Source organism: Humulus lupulus, chromosome 2 (assembly GCF_963169125.1).
Source record: "Humulus lupulus chromosome 2, drHumLupu1.1, whole genome shotgun sequence".
NCBI classification, from domain to species: Eukaryota; Viridiplantae; Streptophyta; class Magnoliopsida; order Rosales; family Cannabaceae; genus Humulus; species Humulus lupulus.
Window position 1 is genome coordinate 17,707,683 of NC_084794.1, and position 24,166 is coordinate 17,731,848.

The 24,166-nt window shown below is 37.1% G+C and overlaps 1 protein-coding gene across 2 annotated transcripts; it reads left to right on the forward strand.

The window, feature by feature from the left end:
* Positions 1 to 20,080: 20,080 nt before the first annotated feature.
* Positions 20,081 to 23,879, forward strand: LOC133817399 (transcription factor TCP4-like). Of its 2 annotated transcripts, XM_062249909.1 has the most exons (4): positions 20,081 to 20,453; positions 21,205 to 21,231; positions 21,668 to 23,364; positions 23,611 to 23,879. In XM_062249909.1, exon 3 carries the CDS (start codon positions 22,188 to 22,190, stop codon positions 23,313 to 23,315), a length of 1,128 nt encoding a protein of 375 aa, XP_062105893.1. In that variant the 5' UTR covers positions 20,081 to 20,453; positions 21,205 to 21,231; positions 21,668 to 22,187; the 3' UTR covers positions 23,316 to 23,364; positions 23,611 to 23,879. The 2 variants fall into 2 exon arrangements, with proteins under 2 accessions (XP_062105893.1, XP_062105892.1); XM_062249908.1 differs by lacking the exon at positions 20,081 to 20,453 and having other exon boundaries at positions 20,470 to 21,231.
* The last annotated feature ends 287 nt before the right edge of the window (positions 23,880 to 24,166 follow it).

Genomic DNA, 24,166 nt, shown 5'->3' on the forward strand with positions numbered 1-24,166 from the left:
GAGTTTCCCAGTGTGTCCTCGGTGCAGACGACGACAACATGGAGAGTGCAGGATCAAGGTCTGCTTTACTTGTGGGAGTATTAGTCACATAAGGGAAGACTACCCATAATCCAGGAAAGAAGAAATGAAACTGAGCGACAGCCCCATTCCTGCCAAAGTATTTACCTTGACCTAGACTGAAGCTGAGGCTAGCCCCTCAGTCACAACAGGTTAGATTTCTAGTGCTGGTTCTTCTTATACTTAATTGATTGACTTAGGGGCTACTCATTCATTTGTATCTGCTAGAGTGATAGATTAGTTGTGTAGACCTAGTGATTTGTATGCTAGGGGATTCAAGTCTTTGTTGTCGATCGGGGAACCTGTAGTCTCCAAGAGAGGCTTAGAGCAATGCCAGTAGAGATAGACAGTAGAGAGTTGTCGGTGGACCTGATTGAGTTAGTGATGGATGACTTTGATATGATCCTAGGGATGGATTTGTTATCAAAGTACGGTGCGAAGATTGATTGCAAGCGTAGGATGGTGACCTTTGAACCGGAAGGGGAGGTACCCTTTGTATTTATGGGGATAACGATTGGACCATGAGTACTTATGATTTCGGCAATGAAGGCTATAGACCTAATGCAAGAGGGTTGCATAGGAATCCTAGCGAACATCAGGGATACTTCTAGAGTTGTTTCGGTTGGACTGAATGAGACCAGATTAGTATGCGAGTTTCTTGATATGTTCCTAGTAGACTTGCCAGGGTTGCCACCACACCGAGAGATCGAGTTTGTCATAGAATTGGCACCAAGGGCAGAGCCAGTATCTACAGAGAGATCGAGTTTGTCATAGATTGGATTTAGGATTCATCAGACTGAGTTTTTCACCATGGGGTGCTCCAGTGTTGTTCGTCAAGAAGAAGGATAGATCCTTAAGGATGTGTATTGATTATAGAGAGTTGAAAAGTTGACCATCAAGAATAAGTACCCACTGCCTAGGATCAATGACTTGTTTGACCAACTACACGGGAAGACAGTGTTCTCCAAGATTGACCTTCTGTCAGGCTACCATAAGTTATGGATTAAAGAAGACATACCAAAGACCGCATTCCACACGAGGTATGGACACTATTAATTCTTGGTCATGTCCTTAGGATTAACCAATGCCCCCAGCCTTTATGGACTTGATGAATATGGTCTTCAAGGATTATTTGGACAAGTTTGTGATCATATTCATTGATGACATACTGGTGTACTCTCAATCAGAGGCAGAACACAAGTAGCATCTTCGCTTGGTATTACAGGGTTGAGAGAGCACAAGATATATACTAAGTTCAACAAGTGTGAGTTTTGGTTACCCCAAGCAAACTTTCTGGGCATATTGTCGGTAAGGAGGGGATTCTGGTGGACCCAAGTAAGATTGAAGCAGTAAGAGATTGGCCCATTTTGAGTAGTGTACCAGAGGTTAGGAGCTTCTTAGGATTGGCAGGGTACTATCGGCAGTTTGTCGAAGGATTCTCAAGAATAGCCACACCGTTGACCGAACTAACGCGTAAGAAGACTAAGTATGTGTGGACGGATAGGTGTGAGAACAGTTTCAAGGAGTTGAAGCAGCGATTGATCACTACTCCAGTATTGAGTTTGTCATTAGACAATGAGAAGTATGTAGTCTCCTGCGATGCTTCCAGACAGGGTTTGGGGTGCGTATTAATGCAAGCTTGAAAGGTAATAGCCTACGCGTCGAGACAGGTGAATGAGTATAAGCTGAGGTATCCCACACATGATCTGGAATTGGCAACAGTGGTATTTGCACTAAAGGTTTGGAGGCATTATTTGTATGGCGAAAAGTGCGAAATATACACCGACCATAAGAGTTTGAAGTACTTCTTTACCCAGAAGGATTTGAATATGTGCCTGAGGCGTTGGCTGGAATTGGTAAAGGATTACAACTGTGACATTCTATACCATCCTGGGAAGGCCAATGTGGTAGCCGACGCGTTGAGTTGGAAGGGCCCAGGACAATTATTCAGTTCTAGACAGATATCCGATAGACTAGCTGAAGAAATGACTAGAGTAGGTATTGAGTTGGTAGTTGGTCAGCTAGCCAACATCACTCTTCAGTCCACACTCCTTTAGAATATAGGAGGCACAGGAGGAGGATCCCCGGTTGAGAGAACACGCAGAGGGCGTCTTAGCCAAAGAGACTAAGGACTTCTCTATTTCAGAAATGGGTTTACTAAGGTACAAAGGTCAGATTTGCGTTCCAAAGGATTCTGTTATCTGGCGAGAGGTTTTAGATGAGTCTCATACCACTCCCTATTCCTTACATCCGGGTACAACAAAGATGTACCAAGATTTGAGAACCTTGTATTGGTGGCAGAGAATGAAGTTGGATGTGGTAGATTATGTGGCCAAGTGTTTGACTTATCAGTAGGTATAGACTAAACATCAGAGACCAGCAGGGTTACTGCAGCCTTTAGGGATTTCAGAGTTGAAGTGGGAGGATATCACCATGGACTTTGTGGTTGGATTACTGAAGACTATGGGACAGTGTGATTCAGTGTGGGTGATTATGGATAGGCACACCAAATCAACCCACTTTTTGCCTATTAAGTCAACTTATTTAGTGGAGCAGTATACTGAATTGTATGTGAAGGAAATTGTGTGACTACATGGGGCTCCGAGGTCGATAGTATCTGATAGGGACCCCACCTTCACCTCCAAGTTTTGGGAGAGCCTGCAGAAGGCTATGGGTACATAGTTGCGATTTAGTACTGCCTATCATCCTCAGACGGACGGACAGTCTGAGAGGACGAATCAAATATTGGAAGATATGTTGCGAGCCTGTGTACTAGATTTTGGGGGATCTTGGAGTAAGTATGTAACGACCCAAATTTCCTAATAAGGTTTAGGACCTTGATTAGGAGGTCGGGAGGGCCATAATTGATTTACTGTGCTATTATATGATTATATGCATGATTATGTGGGTCATATTATTATATGATGATAAAGGCATGCATGGGGTTATATACTCTGTTGTGAGGGTATTTTGGTAATTTGGCTCATTGAGAGCGTAATTGCATACTTGTGTGTATATTGGTAGGCTACTGTTGAGACCACATTATTATGTGGGTATGTCTGCAGCTTGTGGCTCGAGGCGATCCTAACAAGCGGTTTAGCGGGAAAGTCACAGCGGGGAATTATACCCGGCTCGGTGTGAGCCTGGGGATGTATCTGGGAATTTGGAGAATATATTGGAGACGATTTGATATTGAGAAATATAATTGGTGACTAATTAGATGATGGGAATTAAGTGGTAAATATTTAGGACACTTGAGGAGTTAGTGGGAATTGGAAGCAATGACTAAAATGCCCTTAGGATATTTAAAAGCTTGGTTTAATTGGGAGGGAAATATGGTCATTTGACTGTAAGGGATAAGTATATCTGTCTTTATGTTTTAGTGGAAGTTGTAGATTAATTCAGAAGCTTAAGGAAAAGAAAAGAAGAAGGAAAGAAAGAAAAACAGGACACTTAGTGTTATCTCTCTCTCTCTCTCTCATTCGGCTGGGTCATCTCTTCACCATTCCTTGTGGGTTTTGGAGCTGGAATTCCGGAGTAAGCTCAAGATGGAGCTTAGGGCTAAGGACCTTGGTGAAGCTTAAAGAACTAGTAGGGTTTAGCCAGTCAATTGAGGTAAGTTTTAAGGTTTCCTGATGTGTTTTTCTGGGTTTTAATGTGGTGGTTTCTAAGTTTGAGTTTTGGTTGGAATAAAGGGAGATGAACCTAAGGAGTTGAAGGGCTTGAGGCTGGTTGGATGCTAGGGATAACTTAAGGTCGAAATCCTCCATAAAAGGTAACAAGTTCTGGCTTTGATGTTCTAGGAATCTGAGTTTCTGGTTTAATCTTTCAGTTCTTGGGTTCAATGTTTGTTTTTCTAGTTTGATGATGCATGTGGTTAGGTCTTGTGTTATTGAGTTGTATGGGGTGAGATATAGGTGATGATAGACTCAATTTGGTGTGTAATTGAGGGTTAGAAGGGTTCCAAGGGGTTTTGGTTCGAGGAAAGGCGAAGAGGGAGAACAAGGTGCTGCTGGTCTGTGACTAGTGCTGTAGCGCTAGTCTTTGGGCACTACAGCGCTAGGATAGGGCTTTCTGGGCGTTTTGGTTCTGCCTGAAGCGCTATAACACCCTCCATAGAGCGCTGTAGCGCTACCCTGTCTCCAGGAAGGGGTTTTTGAGTTTTTTCTTTAGGGTTTTTGCCCGGAGGCTCAGGGTTTGATACCACCACCCCGTTTGGTGGAATTAGGGCTTCCCGGGGGCTCAGGATTGGTCCCGAGGTTAGGTTTTGGATTTGAAGTTTGGTGATGATTCTGATCTTTGGCTGTGACTAGGTACGCACTAAGGTTCAGATGGGATCGTGCTTGAAGATCAATTGAGTGAGCTAGCGGGATCTAAAGGTAAGAAAGATGCACCTGATTATGTGGTTAGGTTGGGACTAAGTGTTCCCTATGTTTGTATGCATTGTTATGTGAATGTGATTAACCATGTGGACACGATGTGTAACGCCCTGGCTACCCCAGAACCGTTACGGTGAACGATGGACCGGAAATTTTGACTCACTACCGGAGTCCTTTGGTCAAAAATGTACTCTAAGTGTAATTAATAGGTTAAGGTATAAAACCAGTAAAAAGGAAATGGAGATTTTATTACAAACTGCTCTGCAGAGCTAAACAAAACGTTTACAAGTTGTTCTCAGTACAAAATGGTCACTACTGTTGTAAAGTTACAATCCCGCCGACCTAAGCGGCAAAAATAGGATAAACCCCCTAGTTCCTCTGAGAACACCTTGACCGTGGTGGTCAAGCGGCTGCATATGTACACACCACCACATCAGCTCTCCACTCAAGGCTAGGTGAGCTTTTCTTTTCCTTTACCTGCACCACATAGCACCCATGAGCCAAGGCCCAGCAAGAAAACATAACACTTAATGTAAACATTATCAAACCCCAATCAAGCTAACACAAAAACCTCCTTTGATTCATGCTTCCCACATCCAAAAACATGAATTGAAAGCTATAAACAAAAACAGAGTATAACCTGAAATTCAAAGACAATTCCTTACCTCCAACTGGTTTTGAACCCTCTTAAGATGATGAACCAAGACCACAACCTCCAAGCTTTGATTCCCTAACTTGCCACCTCAACTTGGGACCAAAAACCTCAAAGAATGATAGAGAGGAAATGATGTACAGGAAGGAAGAAGAAGACTTTCTGTTTTTGCTCTGTTTTGAACGGTTTCCACAGCCTTCTAAAACCACATATATCCTAGCCAAATGACCTAAATGCCCCTAGGTCATTTAAGGCTCTAAAACCGACTTAAGGGCAATTTTGACATTTTCCACCTACACCGTTAATCATAATTAACGCTTCCCTTTTGCCGCTAATCTCAATATTCTTAAACTCTAATATTTCACATCCCGTTACCCTTTAATACCCGGTAACACTCTAACCATTAAAACACCCCGAGACTCACCCCGAGCCCCGAGCTTAAGCCTGTTATGACCAAACCGACGTTTAACATTTCTTTGATCGTCTCATACCAAATGGCTCGAACAAACCCACATCATAATGTGGTCTCAAATTATATCACCGACATGCGAACAAATAATCAATTTACCCTCAACGGGCCAAATTACCATCACACCCCTGTATAAAGAAATATGGACTCACATGCATGCATTTCACATCATATCATAATATAATCAACATATACATGCATGTAATCAATTAATAATACAATTAAGCAAGTATGGCCCTCCCGGCCTACTGTTCACACCGCTAAATGCATCGGAGAATTTGGGGCTTTACACGATGGGACTAAGAGCTCCCTATATTTGTATATCATGTCATAAGATGGTATTATTATGCCATGGGACATACGATAACCGACCTAAGGGTTTCAGAATCAATATTTGCGCACAGGGCGCGGCTCGGCCACTGGTAGCTGAGGCAGCTTATTTATCACTGAGCACGATTAAGCTGGGCGGAGTCAGTGAGTATTACACTGGGGGCGGCCCAAGTGAGCCGAAGACAGTGTGTTAAATAGAGGGTGCGACTAAGGGCGCCGACCCTGAATATTATTTGATGGATGTGATAATTTGTTGATTATGAACGTGGATACTGTGTTATGGATATAATTGGTTGACTGTTTGGATGAAAAACTGTTAATTTGCTGAGTGTTATCACTGATTGGATAAATGTTATGAACTGCTGAATTCCTGGTTATGCATTGTGGAATATTTGACTATTGATGTTGATCTTGCTATGATATCATGCTTTCTTGCTGGGCCTCGGCTCACGGGTGCTACGTGGTGCAGGTAAAGGCAAGGGTAGGCTGAGCCAACCATGAGTTGGAGAGCTCTGGGGGCGAGGTGTACATTGTCAGCTGCTCGGCCGCCACGGTCGAGGAATTGTACAGGGACGGAAACCTAAAATGTATATTTTGCCATTAGAGTGGCTTGGATTGTTTGTAACTCGTGGAATTTGCTGTAACTAAGTCGTCTAAACCTTGTTTTGAGTTTCCATGTATTAAACTATCATTTACAATGAAAATAGCCTGTTTGTGACCAAAATCTTTTATTCTTAATCCATTGATGGCATTGAATTCATATTTTGTTTAAATGACTTGATTAGCAAGTCGTGTACTATTTTAAACACACAGTGTAACGGTCTTGGTTATCCAGGGCGTTACAAAGTATCTCCCTTTGATTGAGTTTTCATACAATAAAAGTTATCAGGCGACTATCGGAGTGGCTTCGTATAAGATGTTATATTGGAGGAAGTGCAGATCACCCATCCATTGGGATAAGATGGGTAAGAGGAGGTATTTAGGTCCTGAGGTTATTTAGAGGACCATGAGGCGATTGAGAAAATCAGGGCGCGAATGCTCGCCTCCCAGAGTTGATAGAAGAGTTACCCAGACTTGAGACGCAGGAGGGTAGAGTTTTAGGTCGGGGACCATGCGTTTCTTAGAGTTTCACCCTTGAAAGGGGTGAAACGATTTAGAGTGAGGGGAAAGTTAAGCCCTAGGTTTGTTGGCCCTTTTGAGATTCTGGAACGGGTTGGAGAGGTAGCCTACAGATTGGCGATGCCTCTAGCACTATCAGGAGTTCACAACGTATTTCATGTATCCGTGCTCCAGAAGCATGTATCAGATTCTACACACGTGCTGAGTTACGAGAACTTGGAGCTGGATCAAGGCTTATCGTATGAAGAGGAGCTGGTTCAGATTCTAGACTGAAAAGATAAAGTCTTGCAGAACAAGACCATCGCCTTGTTGAAAGTGTTGTGGAGGAACAACAAAGTGGAAAAAATGACTTGGGAGCTTGAGACAGATATACAAGATTGGTATCCCAAGTTATTGAAGTAAATTTTGAGGAAGAAATTTCTGTAAGGAGGGGAGAGTTGTATGTTCCAAATTTGCTAATAGGGCTTAGGGCCTTGATTAGCGTGTCGGGAGGGCAATCACTAATTTAATTATGTTAATAAGTGAATTAACTGATTATGTGATTAGAAATGCATGTTTAGGTGACTTAAATATGCATGTGGGCCCCATTTGGTTATTAGGGGCATATTTGTAATTTTAGCCCGTTGAGGGCATAATTGTGATATATGTGTGCATTGTGATTGATACCACGAGTGTGTGGTGATATATTTATCATGTGCGATCCAAGACGGTCCTAAGTAGCGGAATAGCTAAATAGTCACAACGGGGTCGAATACCCGGCTGGGGAGGAGCCTAAGGGTATTTTGGGAATATAGTATGTGTTCAGAAATTACCGGGTAACGAGTAGAAATTTAGTAATTATTTGGGCATGTCGGGATTAAATGGGGATTTATAGGAACACTCAAGAGTTTAGCAAGATGTGGCAATTGACAGAATTGCCCTTGGTGGCATTGAAGGATTTAAGATAGTCTTGAGGGCATTTTGAACTTTAAGCTAGAAGACAAGCTTGGACTTATCTCAGAATCTAGAACCTAGTTAGAAGGAAAAGAAGAAAGGGAACATCAATCTCAGCTCTAAGTCTCTCTCTCTCTATCTCACAGTTCTCTCTTCCTCTCTTGGTGCTTGGAGGTTTTTATCAACTTTGAGGATTTTATTCTAAGGTCTTTGAAGAATTGAAAGCTTATTGTGGTTGGGATTAGCTCAAAGGTGAAGATATCACAGAGGTAAGGAATTTCTACCATAGTTTCTGTGTAATTCTGTGAGAATTCTGTTAGAACTATAGGGATTTCATGTGAAGGATTCTAAGATTTGGTTTTGGGTGTTTGATGAATCTATTGAATTGTTTAGGGGATTATTAAGATGTTTAGGCTATGCGAATAAGGATTATAGGCCTAATTATGGGTTTAATTGATGTTTGGGGTGTGAATTAGTGGTTTAGGCTTGGGGAAAAATGCAGGAACATGATGGAATTTCTGGGTTTGGGGGCTCGGGTCGCGACCCTGTTCTTCTGGCCGCAGCCTGTGTGTTCGAAGAGGTTGGAGAAGCCTCTGAGTTGCCCAGGTGCCGCGGTGCAGGCATGGCGCGTCGTGGCCCATGTCCTTGAGCAGAGAGAGTTATGCTCTCTGATCTGTAGGCGCACCGCGGTCCTAGAAGGCATGTCGTGGCCCAAAATGAAAAGAAAGGGGAAATTGTGGTTTTAAGCTTGGAGAATGTTAAGGCTTGGGAAGGATTCTACTACCCAGTTTAGTAGAATCCAAGGTTCCATGAGGCTAGATTAATATTTCGAAGTTCTTTATTGGTTTAAGGCTTGATGGATGGTTATTATGAATGCATTGTGACTAGGTTTTCAATGAGGCTCGGGTTAGAGGACTGTGCTTGGGATCGAGGTACTAAGACAGCTTGGGACATAGGTAAGAAAACTATTTCAGGGCGCGACCCTATTATTTGTATTTCAGTGCACAACCCTAATGTTTATGTTTATTATACGTGTAAATATTTGTGAATGTTAAGTATATTTATGAATGAAAGGCGAGGGCCAGGAATGGCGAAGGTCGAGAACGGCAAAGGCCGGGAACGGCGAAGGCCAAGAACAGCAAGGGGTCGGGATCGACGTTGAGCACGCTGAGTACAGGCCGCTAAGGCAAGTCCCTCCTAGGGTGCGATATCCACTCGCTCAGAGAAGACCGTGAACTAGTGCCTTGTAAAGCACCTTGGTCGGAGAGGTCGACCAACCACGAGTACGGAGAGCGTGAAGCGACGGGTACATGTTCGGCCTAACTGGCTGCCACAGCCAGGCTTATTTTGGGAAATGTACTATAATGATCTATTTTGTACCCTAGGTCGACCGTAATTATATTTTTGAGTTGTAATATAATTTCTAAACAGTATTGTTGGATCCCAATTGTATAACTTTTTATGATTTCTATGAATGTCCAATTCTTTATAATTTACGTCATTAAATGAGTTTCATTTCAATTTACTCACATTTTTAATCTAAAACATCGATTAGCGGTGTGACAATGGATTGTGAGGTTTTAGATTACCTCGATATGCAATGGATTGTCCTCCCTTAATTTGAGTGGATACAAATATAGTCGAATATTATTACAGAAATCAAGAAAAATAAAAAATCTCGAAAACATCACAAATAGATGCATAAATTAATATGTATGGATTTTCAGCAGCTTCAACTTATTAAAACCCTTACTCGATTGTTTTTATAAAATAAAATATGTATTTTAATACACTAATTTAAGCTCTCTCTCACAATAAAGAGGAAGAAACAAAGGTATAACATTTAGATAATGCCTAAATTAGTAAGTTCATTTTAAAAATAAATAATAATTTACTTCCTTATAGGACAATTCTTTATTGATATGGGCTTAAGAATAATGATTTGGGACATCTAATAGTGTCTCACAACTCCTTAAATAGGTTGGTATAATTTATTATGGTGTCTGACATATATATTAATTTAAAATATAATATGTGAAATCCAATATTAAATTATACTTATAATAATATGTCATGTAAGTAATATCATGTCACATATATATTAATTTAAAATATAATATATGAGACTCGATACTAAATTATACTATATCATGTAAAGTGGTGTTGAACACCATAGATGCCCTTTAACAATGCTCTATATTTAAAGTCGAGGATAATAAAAAAATCATTGATTCCTGTGCATGTGGAGAAGGTCCACGACTAACCACACACTACTACAAAATTTGGCTTTCTCGACACTCAATCACGACAATCAAATTGCTTAGCGCGACTCTACCCCGACAGTAAAAAACTGTAGGCATAGAAACCAACGCCGACAATGAATAACTGTCACCGTTGCTTTTGACTGTCGCTATTGACCCCAACGCCGACAGTTAATTCGAGACAAATGACGATAGTTAAAAACTGTTGTAGTTGACCCCAATGCCGACAGTTGATTCGAGACCAATGCCGATAGTTAAAAATTGTCGCTATTGACCTCAACGCCGACAGTTAATAAAAGCCCAATGCCGACAGTTATAACATGCCGTCGAAATTCAAATAAAAAAATCTAAAAATATAATTAATGAATAATTTAATTTTCAAAATAAACTAAATTGTGTAAATATATATTTATAAAAATTATGTATTTATTAAAACTTTTAAAACTAGATTTTTTTTCTAAATTTTCATATTATTAACTTTTGTATTTTATAATAATTTTTATATTAAAATTTATATTAGTTATGATATAAAGAATAATTTAGTTAAATTAATATATTTATAAAATTAGTATTAGTTAAAAACGAGTTGTTTTATTGATTGGTTAAATATTGTAAAATAATTTTAAAATTTAAATTTTTTAGTTATAATTTTTTTAATATATATGTTTGAAATATTAATTTTTTAAAGGCAATGCTGACACACTATTGGAGCAATGCCGACAACTTATAGCTGTCACTATTGGGGTCAATAGTGACAATTATATGCTATCGGCATTGCCTTTAAAAAAGATTCAGACTTAAAAATTCAGTTTCTATCTTTTTTCCCTCTTCTTTCTCCCACTCTCTTGTGTGATTTGCTCCAGCCGTGAAGCCCCAGTCGTGCGACGCTCGAAGATCCTCCAGCCACCGCGATGCCGATGACTCTCCAGCAACCGGGTGACGCCGCACGAACGACGACGATCCTTCAGCCGTGGGACTCGAGAAGGCCTCCTTAAGCTTGGTGCGGGTTGTACGGATATATGTCCCAAGGTTATATCAACCAATTTATTTGCAATTTTGGTATGGAAAGCTATATTTTATATGTTTTTAATTGTAGTTTTGACATATTGTTTGATTTCTTTGTTAGATCTAAATATTTCAAAGTTTAAAACCCTAAAATCTCAAATTTTAGGGCCTGAATTTGTTCTTGTAAATTCAAGGTTAGTATGCCTTTTTGATGCAAAATAACATTCATTTATATGCACGTTACCTTTGATTTTGTCATTTAGGGATGTATTTTGGTAAATTACTATGTGTTTTAATTTAGATTTTGAGTTGCACACAAAGTGTTTGATAAAATGCACTTAGTGTATTGCCTTGATACTTTGTATTTTCTTTGTCTTGTTCTAGTTTAAAAATTTTGATTTATTGATTTTGTTTTGATATAGAGTTTTATTGAGAAAAAAAAATAGTTCATTGAAACTTTTGATTATGGAAAAATATAAAAGAAAACTTTGATGATATATAATATAGTTATAAAGATGTTGAGAGGTATGGATCATTCTTTGTAAAAGTACTAACACATAAAGCATAAAGCATATACTACTAACCTTGTCGTAGCATTATATGAATTTTGCTGCAGCAAAAGTAAGTCAAAGAGTTGTCCCTGTCCATTGAAACTTTGTTGTAGCATTACACAAACTTTGCTACAACAAAAGTAAGTCAAATCAGAGAGTTGTCCTTGTCCACTGAAACTTTGTTGTAGCATTACACGAACTTTGCTACAGCAAAAGTAAGTCAGAGAGCTTACTCAAAATTGATGCTATAACATCATATTGACGTTGCTACAACAAAAATTTATTTATGAAATTTTTGATTAAATACATATAAAATGCTCATTTGTATACTCACAAAATTAATTAAAAATACTTGTATTACTTTTGAGTACAATATATTACATGTTATAATATTTCAATCATTAATTTTATTTTTAGGTAGTGGAATTAGCAAGGAGCATTAGAAAGGTTTGCTATTGATTGGAAGAGGTATAATCTTTTATTCTTTTTAATATTGTACAAGTGCATGTTAGAGGAGTTTGAATATCTTAAATATTCATCCATAGTGTAGTAGGTTCTGAGATTATAATTGTGTGTTGCGGTGATAACAGAAGGTTGAGATCTTGCATGTCTTAGTGAAGTAGGTTCTGCGATATATATAATTGTGTGTTGGGGGAGATATAAGGACGAAAAATTGCTTGTTGTTTGAATTGATTGAATTATTTGAATTGGTATTGATAGATGGTTAGGTTACAAATATAGGAGAAGTGCTATCCGTTTTAAATTTAGCCATGATAATTATGTATTATATTATTTTTGTTTGTTTAATTACTATGAATTTAGTTCATATTCTAAATTGGATATGCTGTATTAACAGAGGAAACTCTGTCAATTTTTTTTAGATTATTTAATTGTACATAATTCAAAAAAATTGTTTTTCTTTGTTTTTTCTACATTTTTAGATAAAATAATGGCAATCGATAAAGATTGGATGTCAGCAGATAGATTATCAGTGAAATATAAGGATGGAGTTGAGCATTTCTTGGAGTTTGCGCAAGAAATGCTCAAGATCCTAATAACATTTGTTGCTCTTGTATTAAGTGTGGTAATGTTCAAAGAATGAAAATTACTGAGATAAACGGTAACTTATTTAAGTATGGAATAGATAAAAATTTTAAGATGTGGTTTCTGCATGGAGAAAAAATTACATTAGTAGAGAATCTCCATCTAAGAAGAATAATTGTGATTATGTGAATGATGATGAGAGAGATGACATTGTAGAAATGATAGGTGATGCACAATTTGATCAGATTTTGATCTAGTGAAATTTCAAACCATTTTAGAGGATGATGAGAAACCCATTTACCCTAATTGTAATAAGTTCACTAAATTGTCAAAACTTCTTAGGTTGTATAATATAAAAGATAAACATGAGTTGAGTGATAAAAGCTTTACGGATATACTGTCATTTCTAGGAGAGTTATTACCCGAAAATAATGAAATGTCATTGTCTTTTTATGAGGCAAAGAAGACATTGAGTTCGTTAGGCATGCAATACAAAAATATTCATGCTTGTCATAACGATTGCATCCTGTTTCGAAAAAGATTGGTTGATGCAAATGTATGTCCGACTTGTGGTGAGTTAAGATGGCAGAAGAAAAAGAATTCTGATGAGGTTAGGGTAGGATTTCTTGCAAAAAAATTATGGTACTTATCACCTATACCTCATTTGATTCTACTTTATCGAAATGCTGATCATGCTAAAAACTTAACATGGCATGCCAATGATAGAATACAGGATGGTAAACTTAGACATCCAGCTGACTCTACTGCAATAATTTGTGAGCTAACTTTTATTTTTCTTCAAATGTAGGTATACAAATATGGATCCCCCTTTATTTGATGATGATGTTGACCCATTTGGTGATGACAATGATGAGGTGGATGAAATTCTGAAGATATATAAGGGTAAAACAATATGCGCTGACGTCATAAAGGTTAGAAGTGAAGGTCGAAAATTAGTGGTTGAGTATAATCGATTGGGGATATCAATTGGAAAGGGGGCAACGAAGATGGCAAGTCGTATCGGAGTGTTGGCACATTGTCACATTCCTTTGAATATCGATGACTGGAGGCTGGTCCCAAATGAAACTAAAGAGCTAATTTGGAAGGAAATTAATGTAAGTTTTTAAGTTTTATTAACTTGTATATGAGTGAACATATAGTTGTTTATTAATTGATTAATTATTTTTTTATTTATGTAGGAGTCATTCGATGTACAGGCCACATCTAAAGCAAAAGTTTTGAGTGAAGCCGGGGACCGATGGAGAGATTGGAAAGTTGGCTAACAAAAATAAAGTTGAAAGTACAAAGAAAAAGCTCCTGGACTTCTTGCCCATCCACCAAATGCATGGAGCAACTAGATCAAACAAGATAATTGTGAATGATTTGTTACTAAGAGATTATCTCCTCAGTGGGCTGAGCTAAGAAAAAAGAAACAAGGTGCGCGGGCACGGGCACGGGCACGGAACAAATACAATCACCGCACAGGACGGAATGACGGCATGCATGCTCAGTACTATGTGAGGGGATTTAGTCATTTTTGGAATTTTGTATTTCTTTTATTAGAAATTATTAGAACTAATCAAATACAGAATCAATCTAACAAATTATAGGTTGAGTTAATTTAGCTTTTTGATGTACATACTTTGCTAAATATCCATTTTATGACAAACTAGTTTTTCTTTTTTTTTTTGGAACTTTGCTAGATATCCATTTTATGACAAACTTTTTTGGAACTATCTATTTCTTTTATTAAAAGTGTTAGAACTAATCAAATATAAAGTTAATGTTACCAGTGTTAATGTAATTTAATTTTTTATGTGCATTCTTTTACTGCAATTGTTGCGTTGATTTTGAAATCAGCAATGACGACACCTATTAACGGTCAGCGTTGCCAGCAACGGCGACACCTAATAACTATCCGCGTTGCTCGCAACAGCGACAGTGTTTAATTGTCGGCGTAGCTATACCCCTACTCCGGCATAGAAAAATACGACAGTTAGTCGACTGTTGTCGTTGCTCAATAGCAACAGTTAAAAACTATCGGGAAAACTCATTTTTGTAGTAGCGACAATACCAATTCAAACCCTTCCCCACTTTTTTTCTATACATTCATGCGTAAGCTAGTTGAATAAATTCTCTATTTACAACTTTTCTTCATACGTAATTGAAATAGTTTACAATCAACTTATTATAATAATAGGATTATAGCCTCCAGTTGAATTAATGATTAATCATCATCAAAATGAATTATTTATTTGACTTGTAGATATTAGAAATTTAGAATCGGAATATACAATATTCAATTGATGTATTTACTTAATGTAGAATAAGAATAAATATACCTTTAATTTATTAAGTTTTATATGTATACACGTCTTTCATCTTTATGATATGAATAATTAATATTGAAATTATATATACACAAATATATACAATTTTTAAAAATAATAATAAGTGTCAATTTTCTTATATTTGTTATTTTCCACATCAACAAAATATAATATAAATAGAAAATACTTTTTAACAATATATGAAAGAAAATTGGCAAATATATAATGGATGTATCTATAAAAAAAATTATTTAGTAAAAAAAAATAAAAATATTAAATATTTAAATTATTATCATTAAATTTTATATACATATGTATACGTTGTTCTATACAAATAATATATTATATAAATATTAGAAATATTATATATATAAATATTTAAGTTTCCAATTTTTATTCCATTTTAAATTTTAAAAGTAGGATTATAATTTATAATTTGAAGAGTAATAGGAATGTGAATATGCTACAAAAAATTATATATATAATATATAATGGGTTTCTTTCATTTGGTTTTTCATAATTGCTTTCTCAATTCAATAAATAATTATTATTTGTTATTATTGCCCTTTATATGAAATTTCAAAAAACAAATGACATTGGAAGGATGCACGTTCACTTTTATTTTTTTTTCACTCTATTTAATATTTTTTTTATAATTATTTTGGCGGATATTATTATTGCCCATAAAGTTATTGTTTTTATTGTATTTTTTTTTATTGTTCATGTAATTTCAATTTACTAATATATATTTTATTTATTTGCAATCAAAACAAGTAATAGAGACAGTTTGATTTCTACAATTCCTTGTTGCATATGGATTAGTCGCTTCTTGTTGTTCTACTTGTTCACGTCGTTGAAGCAAGCTTCTTATCATATTTTTGCTAGAAAGCTATTGTATTGGAGGACGATGGGGCTTAAAAACTGAAGGGTGCTCGATCAGTTGTCAATCAAATTAATTTGGTATTACTTTTTGTTTATTACTTGTAGAATAACATCTCAGGTGTAACTTAGTTTACTGTTTATTAGCTAAGATTACACTACAATTGTAACAAGTATGATCGATTAGAGACGTTTACTATACCCATGAAACGAAAAGGCGAAAATTACATTCATCGTCATATGTATTTTTTGGGCACATTCAGTATGTTGTACTATATTGTATTATATAAGATTGTATATTATTGTATTATATAGTATTAGTTTAATATAACATTATATTTGGTATTCACTTGTATTAAATTATATTATGTTTGGTTCGTAATTTTATTGTATTGTATTAATTAAAACTAAATAAATATTTCAAAACGATATCATAAGTGATACTACCTCGACCCAGACTCCAAACCCCAAGCCCCAGCCCATACCCTGACCCTGGCCCCAACCCCGGTTCCCGCTGACCCTAATCCCCGACCCTTGACCCCGAACTTAACCCCAACTCCCACCCCGACCCCAGCCTCGACCTCAACCCTCGACCTCGAATCCAACCTTAGCCCCCACCCCAGCCTCGGTCCCAGCCCGACCCCCGATCCCGACCCCCGACCCCGACCCTTGACCCCGACTCTAACCCTAACGCCGACCTCGGACTCCCGACCTTGAACACATCCCTGAACCTAGCCTCGGCCCAAACCCCGACCCCTGTCCCCAGTCCCAACACCCATCCCCAGCCCTGGCCCTGATCCCTGACATTTGACCCCTAAACCAGCCTCGGCCCTGGCCCAACCCTAACCCCGAAGCTGGTCCCCACCTCGACCCCAGCCCCAACCCTGACTCCCAATCCCCAGTCTTGTTCCTTGTTCCCAACCTCTGCCCCAAACCCTAGACCCCAACCCTGATCCCCGACCCTAAACCTGTTCCCAACCCTGATTCTGAACCCCGACCTCGACCCTCGACCCCAATCCCCATACCCGACCCCCGACCCTATATGTGGCCCCGAACCCCGGACCTGGAATCTTGTCCCTGACCCTGACCCCGAACTTGACCCCGATCTTGGCCCTGACCCCGAACCCCGACCACTGGTCCTTAGCCCCGGCTCCGGCCCCGGCACCGACCCTAACCCCCGACCCTGAACCTGGTCCTTATCACAATACAACCTAATTTAAAAGTTATTTCAGTACAAACTAATACTTACCATTTCTTATGTATTGAATAATAAAGTTGGTATTGTATTAAAATTTGTGATTGTAATAATTAATACAACATAAAATTCATTCCTAACATAATGTTTTACTTATTTAATACAATACAACTTCCTTATACGACATGTCAAACGTATCCTTATTGATAAAATTACAATTTTACATTGGATTTATTTTTTCAAAATTTATTATCAATAAATAATATATTTTTATTTGTTTATCCAATCCAATTATTAGTAAATTAGTATTTTAATTATGATAAATGAACCATATATATGTCTTACCAATTATCCCTCCATCCCTCCACTTATCACTCAAATTATTTTAAAATATTGACGATGAAAATACTTAAGTTGTTGTAAAACTTACACTTAAATACGTAGCCATTATTTATTTATTTGTGACAAAAATACACTTCGTCAATAATCAAACCAAAGAAACTCTAAACAATGAACTAAAGGAAAACTTCAACTATAAATGTGATGGTTGCGGCTACTAGAGAAGATGCCTGAGCTAGAGCTTGCTGAGCGACGACCTAGGCAAGCAACATTGAGATCTAAGAGCGTGATGACGAGCTAGGTTGAGAAAGAGATCTAGGGATGGTATTGGCGATGCGGGGATTGGGCTGAGGTCGAGATTTGGGGTCGATGTTAGGCTAAGGTCAAGATCTGGGGACGCAATGTGGAGGGACGAAGGTCTCCTAAAACTGGGGACGAGGTTGGGTCAAGATCTTGGTTTTTAAGGACCTTCATCAAACTGGAGACAAAAGATAAAGTTTATGCTCAAATTTGAATTCAATATTGCACATAACAAAGGTTGGGCTAAAATCATTATCTTGCACTTTATCATGAACAAGTGGATATTTGAAATATTAAGTTTGTTCTAGAGGTGTGTTATCATTTCTTGCATTTCATCAGTCCGATTAGTTTATCTGAAATACTGAATTTTGTGATAGTTGATCTCAAATTTGAAAAGAAAAAGAATGTTTTTTTTTTTTTAAAAAGGAAAAAAAATGTGTATTTGGGTATATGCTTAAATCTGTGTATTTATATGAGATTTTTTCTTAAATACACATTTTTTTGTTTCTTTTACTTTTTTACGGTTTCTATTTTTTTTTTCAAAAATACGCACTCAAGTTTTCAAAAATACGATTTTCAAAGTTTCATAATTACGAAAATATGTTTTTCCCAAAAAATAATTAAAAAGCAACTTGAAAACAATTCATTGGACCAACTAAACATAAACCCAAAAAAACCTAAAAACAACGTGAAAACACAAAATAAAACCTGAAAACAACACAAAAAAAGAAAAAGAGAAAAACGTAAAAATGTAAAAATTTCCGTAAAACCATAAAATAGAAAAAAAAAATGTTTGATCGTAAAAACGTAATTTTTTAGCTAAAATTAGTATTTAATGTAATTTTCCCTATTTAGACATGTATTTTATTTGTTGTGCATTAATAGGTTGATTTATATATCATGCTTGATTGATAAACATGTGAATAAAATAGGAAGTGGTTGAATACATATATATATATATTTATATATGAAGATCCTTCGGTAGGAGTATCATTTTTACTCCTAACTGTAAGGACGATTATGTTTTTGGTACGGAGAAATTATAATGCAATTTTATTTTATATAACGATGTATATTATAGTTGTAGCAGACATCCTACCAATTTTTGAGAAATTTCGAATAATTTACAATGTCGAAAACAAAATTCAAAATAGTTAATTACACGTGTATATAAAAAAATAAGTGCATGTACAACTGATTGTTTGAACTCTATTTTTGACACCGTAGATTATTTGAAATTTTATGAAAACTAAAGAGGTGTCTGCTATAACTACAATGTACATCATCATATAAAAAAATTTGAGTTGAAAATAGATTCTCCCTTTTTTTTTTTTTGCTTTTGCAGAATATGAGTGATGAATAAATTTGAGTTTGTTTGGTGAACATGAATTTAGTTTTGATTGAATTTAAATTACATATGAAAAAAATATATTATAATCTAAACATTAATTTTATAAGAAGGTAGAAAGATTGACATTTTTAGTTTTCATTTTAATTTAGTTTAAAGTTAAGTTTTGAAATTATTAATGAATCAAATAATTTAAAATTTTTTGTTTAACTTTTAAATTAATTTTTCAAATAACCAGTAAAAAGAATTGAAAAGGACCAATTATATTATGCCACGTAGGTACTTGTGCTTGAATTAATAGTCACGTGCCTACTGTTTTATCGAATTATTGACAAGAATGACAAAAAAAAAAGTATTTAGGTGTAATTTTCACAACAGTAAATATTTCACCAGCAATATTCCAAAAATTTATTAAAAGAGGAGAAAGAGACCTTATCAATTATATATATAGTCCCAAAAGCAAAATAAAATAGAATTAGAAAAGATTAACTCGACTTAAACCCTATTAACAGGAATATACGACTTAACTAGGAGTCACTAATGCAAATCAGTAATTAATAGTTACTTTTTTTTTTGTATGTTGTCAGGATTTAGGGAAAGTATTATTTGTGGGTAACCAACGATAGAAAAGGGTGGCTAGAAAGTGAAACCAGGCATGTCTTAAGAAAATAAAAATAAGAATAAAGTAGCACTGGAAGAAACCAGAAAAAAAGCTGTTAGATATCATTATCAAAGCCTTCAAAACTCAAAAAAGAGTGGGTGTAGGTGTAGCTAGCTAGGGAGAGGTGGCAATTGAGACTCACCTCTCTATCAAACCAAACTAAATGGCTCTCTAACTCTAATCACAAGTAATTGCTCATACTTATTAATTAATAAGTCTTTGTAATATTTCAAATTTACTTATTCATGCATGCTCCTCAACCACTGACTAACACTATCCCTTCATTCTCATCATCTCTTTCCTCATATACCGATTGCCCCTCTTTCCCTCTCTCTCCTTTTCTTACTCACTGCCTATCTCCAACGACGCGTACCGCACCACCGTGTTCGCCGGGAACCGAAACCTTGAATCCCGAGCCTTAGTGCCTCACGCAATCGACCTGCCGAAGTTTTGCGTCACCATCACGAGGTTCCCTTCATCGCGGGCTTCAAAACCGCCATCTTAAGCAAGCCGCTGGCGTAGCTTAGTTTTTGGAGTATTGGAATTCGTTTTGAAGTTTGAAAATCACCGTTGAGCTCGTGTTGATTTCAAGAACGCCGTGGTATAATTTTTTAGCTTGAATTATTAGTGTTTTGATTTTGTGGTTTAAGTACGATATGTGGATTGTTAGTGTTAATAGAATTGTGGTTGTGATATTTATGAATTAATTGAGATATTTGAATTGTGATTGTGATACCTTTGGCCATGTTCGAACAGTAATGAGTCCTTTAGGTATGTATATCTCACTACTCCTCTTGTCTTCTTCTTAAATCTCTCCCCATCACACCCGTAAGAACTCAATGGGTGCATACAGTACACCCGTAACAAACACTCTCTTGTTGTTGTTGATTGGGACAAGAGGGGCATTTTCAAGTCTTAACGGGAGGCTGATCATTTAAAATAATTAATTGGAATACATCAAAGGGCACCTCTCATTAACTTTCCTTTTATTTTTGCTACTTTCTAAGTCAGACCTGTTAGGTCACAACCATGTAATATAGTAAATGCCATAATAAATTAAATGAGAGGGAAATATGTATACACGTATATAATTAAATGTATGCAATAATAACTTACTTTTGGTGATTTTACGGCACGAAGTAAGTGATAATAATTTAATAGTTTAGAGTAGCTCGCTAGTGGTAGTATAGTTTGGTTAGAAAGAAAAATGACTTGGTATGAGGTTTAGGTTTCTGACCTGTGAGTGTGACTTGGTTTTTTTTTTTTTTTGGGTTATATATTGTGGTTTGTGGGGCTGAGATGACCAAAGATTTATAATCCACTCTCTGACCAACCTCTGCCACCCTTTGCAGAAGCATCAAAAGCTCTCGCAGGACAAGGTAAGAGCTTCTCTTGTATCTTCACTCTCATCTTCTGCTACTTCCTTTTCAAATAAACAAAAAAGATAAGAAATACCAATTGAATAGTTCTTTTCTCCCAAAAATAATTCACAAAATTTGGTCAAATTACTCACAAGATATTGTTTTCCCTCTTCAAAATTCTGTTTGAGTGATTTTCTATATCCAATATCTTTTGTTCAATACACATACAAGTCATGTTCCTATTTCTCTGCTATTAAATTCTCAAACAATTTTGTGTTTCTACAATGAAAAACCCTAAAATTTAGTCCCTTTACTACATCTCAAAAACAAGCTATAATAATCACCAATTTGTATTTATAAACCTGAAAAGTAGTAAGAATCAGATTTGTTGTTCCTGTTTTTGTTGTGTATTTGGTTGTTATTGACGTTATAAATCTGAGGATCGAAATGGCAGGTTTTCTCTGGGAATTAGCAGCTGTTGTAGCAGATAGTAGTAACAGGTTTCAGAGTGGTGCCAGTTGCAGATGAAGAGCAACAAGCAAAGATAAACCCAAAAGAAGCCAGAGTTAAAAAAGAGGGCAGGCAAAGCCAAGGAGTGAGAGTACACTACTTACTAAAAGAAAAAAGAAGTCCCCCTCTCCCCCAAAAAAAAGCAAACAAAAAAAAGAGACAACTTTGGAAAAACCAAATAAATATTATAAAAGGGTTAGGAATCTGGATTTCCAGAGGAATCCGCAGCAGCACAATCAAATAAGACCTATCTCACAAATTTTAGACCCATTATTACAAAAGCCACAAGAACAAAATATAGGCACTAGTAGTATTAATAACAACTACCACCTCTCCAACTTGTCCCAAATCACCCACCTTATGTAGATTTAGATCATACCCTGAATTCCCACCACCAATCACGGCCGTGGATCAACATAGAAAATAATGCAAATCCCAGAGATAGATCATTGTCTTCAACATCAATGGAAATGAAGGGTGTTGGGGGTGAGATTGTTCAAGTCCAAGGAGGCCACATTGTCCGCTCAACCGGTCGTAAAGACCGTCACAGCAAAGTTTACACGGCCAAAGGCCCACGAGACCGCCGCGTCCGATTGTCCGCCCACACTGCGATCCAATTCTACGACGTCCAGGACCGATTGGGCTACGACCGCCCCAGCAAAGCCGTCGACTGGCTCATTAAGAAGGCCAAGAACTCCATCAACAAGCTTGCTGAGCTGCCACCCTGGCACCCCACTGCTAATCCCGCCCCAAAGGAGACTGACCCACATGCGACGACAGCGGTGGTGGACTCCACCGAAATGGGTCGCACGGTAGAGCAGTCGGAGTCTTCTGGGTATAATTTTCAGCTACAAAGGCAGTTGGGTCATGAGCAATCGAACCCAGATCATCATAACGGATCCGGGTTCATTCCTCATCAGCCATTGGATTCCGACTCCATAGCCGACACCATGAAATCCTTCTTCCCCACGAGCTCAGCGGCTTCGTCCATGAATAATTTTCAGACATACCCACAAGACATTATCCAGAGAACCGCCAACCCTACCCAAGATCTCGGCCTTTCTCTCCACTCCTTCCATGACCACACCATTGTTCACGACCAGTCTTCCCAAGGCGGTGTTGACCACACACCGCAAAACGACCACCATCACCAGCATGCTCTCTTTGCGGCCGGGTTCGAGCCGGGTTACCAGAGAATGGTGGCGTGGGGCAACGAAGCGGCCGATAACAGAGGAGGCGGATATGATTTTGGGTCGCAATCATTGGCACCGACGCAGCAAGCCGCAACTTTGTTTGGTCTGGGCTCAACGGCGTCGTTTAATAATCAGAGGGGAACCCTTCAGTCCAGTTTTTCACCATTGGTTCGGGCTTGGGATGATCATCTAGCTATGGCCTCCCAAAAACCCCAACCCAATCACCAATCTTCTTCCTCCATATTCAGAACTCGTTTCGTCTCGGATGGTTTATCCGCGTATTGCATTCCAGCTAGAATTCACAGTGAGGATGGCGAAAACGACGATGAACAGGGCGGCGGTGGTGTTGTTTCGGAGAGGCCCTCGTCGTCGTCTTCTCCAAATTCTACCCACCATTGATTCGAGCACAACAGAATTGGAAATTTCTACTTTTCATTTAACCCAATAGGTAAAAAAAACTATGTACTCTCCCAACTTTTCTTACTTAGTTTTTCTGTTTGTTTCTCAGGAAAAAAAAACAACAGTTATTATTGCTATTGCCATATTTTATTTACTTAACAAGATAAAGTAACAAATTTGTTCATATTCAGTATTAAGAGTAGACATAAATGGAAACTGTTTCTGAAAATGGAAACCATATCTACAAAACAGAGTATCTCATTTCTATGATCTGACCTTTGTTCGTTTGAAATAGGCTGTGCTGTGCCAACCAATTAAGAAGAAGAAAAAAAATGAAGACTTTGAAGTAGAGATTTGATTTAATTTGAGTCAATTGAATGGTCTACAGATCAGGGAAGCAAACATCCATCTAGTTTTGAGAATGTCAAAGATTTTCTTCTTAATTTTGTTTTTCTCAACTTTTGTAAATATTTTAATTCGATTTTTGTGTTATTTTTATTAAAATATACTGTGAATTGGTGATGATGATACAGTGATAATTTTAAGTTGTCTCAATTATGTCCTTGTCAAATTGTTCTTAACTTCTTTGGATTATATTGGTTGTGTTCTGTTGATGATAATGTATCTTTGTTGGAACATGGGAAACATAATATGTCTTTCTTTACCCAAAATAATAAACATATGATTTTTCTTTTTTCTTTCAAACGAGAAAAGTACAATGTAATACACACTTTAATTTTATTGATTAAAATTTAATCATATCAAAAGAACCTCTTTTTTCTTTTTCTTTTTCTTTTTTTTTTTTAAATAAAGGAAATCATGATAGACATCTTCAACTTCAAGGTTTCCAA